At 41.3% G+C, this 5,000-nt stretch overlaps 2 protein-coding genes across 7 annotated transcripts in view; both read left to right on the top strand.

The window, feature by feature from the left end:
• The window catches only part of LOC122266362 (uncharacterized), a 16,256-nt gene extending 13,832 nt beyond the window's left edge, over positions 1 to 2,424 (top strand). For both annotated transcript variants that reach the window (XM_086548309.1, XM_043036077.2), the window contains exons 2-3: positions 1 to 1,409; positions 1,660 to 2,424. The exon at positions 1 to 1,409 is cut by the window's left edge and continues 452 nt beyond it. In XM_086548309.1, coding sequence (XP_086404435.1) covers positions 1 to 1,360 — 1,360 coding nt within the window. In that variant the 3' untranslated portion in view covers positions 1,361 to 1,409; positions 1,660 to 2,424. The remainder of the gene's footprint in view (positions 1,410 to 1,659) is intronic.
• A 1,942-nt stretch (positions 2,425 to 4,366) lies between these two features.
• Positions 4,367 to 5,000, top strand: part of LOC122266364 (kelch domain-containing protein 3) — a 13,562-nt gene continuing 12,928 nt past the window's right edge. The window contains exon 1 of one of the 5 annotated variants that reach the window (XM_043036081.2): positions 4,367 to 4,523. The gene's annotated coding sequence lies outside the window, so the exon portion shown is untranslated. Of the gene's footprint in view, positions 4,714 to 4,900; positions 4,926 to 5,000 lie in introns of those variants that run through there. The other 4 variants (XM_043036083.2, XM_043036079.2, XM_043036084.2 and 1 more) reach the window with 4 other exon arrangements.

Genomic DNA, 5,000 nt, shown 5'->3' with positions numbered 1-5,000 from the left:
GCTTCAGGAGTACCTCGAACAGTTTAGTCTTCGAAAGGGATTCCAGTATTCCGACGACTTCGAGTCGAGTGGCAATCCTTCGGTTCCCGAGGACTCCGACGAAGGGCTCGACGGGGACACGAGCGAGGAGCGGTCTTTCGGAGGCAATAGTCAGAAGGGTTACTGGCCCGGCTCGATGTTTCGCCCGGGATCTAAGCCTTCGAGAGGGCAAGTATTTAAGTACCAGTCGGTGAGTGGATCGAGGAACCACGGACCACAGGACCCTATCCGGATGCCTTTGTTGACTTGGGACCATATTTCAGGCGATTTTCCTTCGAGACCGACGAATACCTGGGAGAGGCCGTACACGAGGCCCAGCAATGCTCAATCCTACGGTCCCTTTCCCACTCGTCGGCCAAGTGAAAAGAATCCACGTCCTCAGATGCTGAAACCCCTACCCACGCACGACGACGCAATATTACCGCCTTATGGTCCTCCTCGACCCTCGCCGCGGCCCACCAAACGGCCCCCTGCCTATGACGGAGTTTGGAATCGATACAGCACCTCCACTGTATCCCAGCTGGACCGCGGCACGGGGAAGTGGGTGAAAATATCGTCCAGCAACACACATTTGGACCAAAAGCCCTATGGTGAGCCAGCTCGTCCCGCAGACCCTCATCAGCAACCAACCCACCATGCCTCTGCAAGCCTCACGGTCCTTGGCGTGAGTGACAGACAACCTCACTCGTTCCCCAATTCTCAGCGCAACAGTTCTCATATGGTGGAGGTGCCCAGCGCTCTACCGGGCAACCCACCTGAGACGATCGAAACCGGTGGAGATTACGTGCCGAGCTTCGCTTCGGTGCCTCTGTCCGTGATCGCCCCAGGGCTGTTCCGACCCCTCACCCCTGCCCCGGCGTCTTCCATCGAGACCACGGGCCTCGCCCACGTGAGTGTTCCCCTTTATCTCATCTCTACCCCTTCCCTCACTGCTGCTATCTCAGACGAACCCAATACTACCACCACCACCACCACCACCTCTAGTACTACTACCACTACCACGACCACCGCACGACCTCCTCCCATTACTACCACCAGGCCGACCACCACCAGCACAACTGTAGAGCCACCAAACCAGTCATCTAGCGGGTTCTTCGACAACCCTTCTGCTGTCATGGCAGCTGTGGGAGCCGGTCTTATCCCTGCCACTTTCGCTGCTCTCCTGCCCGTGTTCGTCGGAGGCCGCAGGAGGCGCAGACGCAGATCTGTCGCTCTCGACGCTCTCGTCCCTGGTCGAAAGGGGGTTCCTGAGAAGCAAGTGGCTGCAGTGAGCGAGAGGGTGTGGCGGGCACTGAATGCCTACCAAGACGACACCAGATAGTCTGACTCGCTGCTTTATCTGACTTCCTGACGCAGACATTCTTCAGACGGTATTGACAACCTTTTACTCTGAGACGCATACTGAAAGACGTTCCACGACTGACCAGTTATCTTTGTTATACGTTCATGTTTCTCCGTTTCTAGGAAGTTATAATCACTTTATAATTTGATAAATAGAAACTCTTGTGTGTAATATAGCTAATCCCTCAAACGTTCAATCAGTTCTCATCACTTTTCATGAGTAAAGTCAGATCATGAGCAAGTTTTAGATACAATAATTCACTTTTTCTTCTTCCACAGATGAGTCATGGGCGAAGATACTCAAGGACGCAATAGGAGAAAACTTCACTGCATTATCTTGCCATTCGTTGGCAATATGGCTAACGCCCCCTGAAGATGCACTGAAAAGAATATCTAAAGTCTATAGTCTCTTACTGATTGACCACTGAGACTGCGTCACAATATCAATGGCAGTCAAGGACCCATGAACTCTGCAATAAAGATAATATTCACAGGGTTCGAAAACACAAAAGCTATATCCTAATTTATTCAGCTTCTTCCATGCACACAAAACATATTATATAGAGAGGTTGTTATACCTTTTCATATACTTGTTTTACGTTATTTGTATTCACAAATCACCCCATTACACCTTAAGTGAGCGTGCGGGACATGTTTACTTGTATTTCCTTTTGTTGATTTTGTATTAGCTTTTGCAATCTGAGGTTCGAGACTCTTTGGTTTTCCTGAAAAAAAGTCATATCCTCATTATCAGGTATTTTGATCAAGTTTCTGTTTGTGTGTGTGTGTGTGTGTGTATGGGTGTGTGTGTGTGTGTGTGTGTGTGTGTGTGTGTGTGTGTGTGTGTGTGTGTGCATGGGTGTGTGTGTGTGTGTGTGTATTTATACACACTAAATATATGCTTTTAGATATTTCTTTATAATTATATCTCCCTTTTTTATTTTTGTTTTCTGTTCACCTTTTATAGGAAATCCGTTTCCGTATGCATTATCTTTCAGTGAGATCAAATCTTAAACACATGTTTGTTTCAATAAAACAAAAAAAAAAGACAAATAAATGTTTTTTCTTTACCTTGTTTTGCATGTATGTGTATGCAATTAAGAATGCAAAAAGGATGATAAAGATTTGCTTATAGTCATAACATTAATGATAATGATAATGGTCATAATGATAACAATAATGAGATTGTTTATGATGATAATGTTGTTGATAATGATTATAAAAATGATTATGATTTCGTTATGAATAGCAAGAATAATAGAAAAAAAATAATAATGACTATAACAAGAAGGATGTCAATAATGACTATTATAATTATGATATACGATATGAATAAAGACTATAAAAATGATAGAGCTAATGATCACCATTAGCAATATTGCTAATAATGGTGACAATGATGATAATAACTATAATACCGATGGTAATGGTGATGGTGTTGATGATAATGATAACGACAATGATGGAATTATCAGATTAGTGATTTTTTTAGATAATATTGTGAATAATGAATATGGATCCTATTAAACATTCATAATGCTGATGATACTGTTATTAAAGGCATTACCGATAATCATATTAATTAAGAAGAGTAATGATGAGAGCAATAATAAGGATTTTAATGAACAGAAAGAACAAAAATTACAATAATGTTGTAGTAACGATGATATATATATATATATATATATATATATATATATATATATATATATATATATATACGTATATATATATATACATATACATACATACATATATATATATATATATATATATATATATATATATATATATATATATATATATATATATATAATATTATATCATGTATGTATATATATACATATATATATATACGTATATATATACATATATATATATATATATATATATACATATATATATATATATATATATATATATATATATATATATATATATATATATATATATTATATATATATATATATATATATATATATGCATATACACAAGCACACACATAGCATTTTGAGATAGACACATTATATATATATATATATATATATATATATATATATATATATTATATAGTGTGTGGTGTGTGTGTGTATGTGTGTGTGTGTGAGTGTGTGTGTGCACACACACACACACACACACACACACACACACACACACACACACACACACACACACATATATATATATATATCTATCTATCTATCTATATATATATATATATATATATATATATATATATATATATATATATATATATATATATATATATATATATATATATTATTGTATATGTATGTATATATAAATATATGTATATATATATATTTGTGTATATATATACACACACACACACACATATATATATATATATATATATATATATATATATATATATATATATATATATATGTAAGTATGTATGTATGTGATTGTGTACACAATTTGACCGTACGTGCGGTCGTGCGTCCGTCTGTTAGTGAGCGGGCGTGTGTGTGTGGTCTGTCGCTTTCTCTGTCTGTAAAAAATAGAATGCTTTAATTAACTTAAAAAGCTTATCACTGAAAAAAAAACACTGTCATACCCGTCCCGCTCTTTAAGAAAAAGTTGTACCGTTATCTATTCGCACATGAGTCATGGGTGAACCTTGGAAATGGAATTTAGTAAAGGTGCTTCCTACAATTACAGGTGGCGACATGTTTAATGCGGCGCCTGGCGACAAAGACAAACACCAGGTTGTAATAATAACAGATATTACAGGTGTTAGGGCAATGTGAGGGCAGAGGCCTTCACATCGGGCATAAGAAGCTGGCGGTAACACAGCAATAGTTGCCGGTGTGTGCCAACCGCGTGAGCAAAGCGCTTTCTTCGCCTGACAATCCTAAAGACACTATCAATGTGCTATCAAGCAAGAACAGCAGGCAGGGTCACGGAATCACCGCAGGTCCTGCTGAGCCCCCGACCGACGGCCTTCCTACCTACCTCCCTACAGGAGCGAGCGAGCAGGCTGGCAGGCTGGTGGCGGCCTCTGGCAGGCACGTCGCCCCCTCCCCCCCCCCTCCGCCCAACCACCCACCAGTGGCTGCCTCGGCGGATCACAACAAACCTCGCCATCAGGGCGTCCGGGGGACACTCCTCTCGACCAGGTATTTCAGGCCGTTTCCCCCGCCATACTGCGAGTCCCTCTCATTCCATTCCAGGACTCCACGTCGGGTAGGCCGCGAGCGAGGGAGTCGATGCCCTTGGAAACTCCGAGTGGCAGAGGAGTGGGAAAGCTTTGGCAGGGGAGCGAGTGAGAGAGGTGCGTTCGGGGACGACCCTTCCCGAGTGAATAAAGTGAGCACAGTTGCGATCTGTTGAGAGAGAGAGCAAATCGGGAAGCCCTGGCCCAGCCTTTAGCATTCAGGACCCAAGAGGAAGTAGCACTTAGGAGGAGGGGAGGCCTTCAAATCTATCTGCGCAAGATGAAAGTTTCCCCCCACCTTTTTTTTCTTTCTTTTTTTTTTAGATGCAACAGTTCCTTCCGAGGAATGAAAGTTTCCTCCTGGGTGAGTCACAGCCGAATTGCAAGGTTGTAGGAATGCTTTTGCTCTGTGAATATGGGAAATGCGTGTTTATACTGC

Source organism: Penaeus japonicus, unplaced genomic scaffold, assembly GCF_977035675.1.
Source record: "Penaeus japonicus unplaced genomic scaffold, GWHDUDI00000001_assembly GWHDUDI00000020, whole genome shotgun sequence".
Lineage (NCBI taxonomy): Eukaryota > Metazoa > Arthropoda > Malacostraca > Decapoda > Penaeidae > Penaeus > Penaeus japonicus.
Note: the sequence above shows the minus strand (reverse complement) of the source record. Positions and strands in the feature narration are given on the sequence as shown.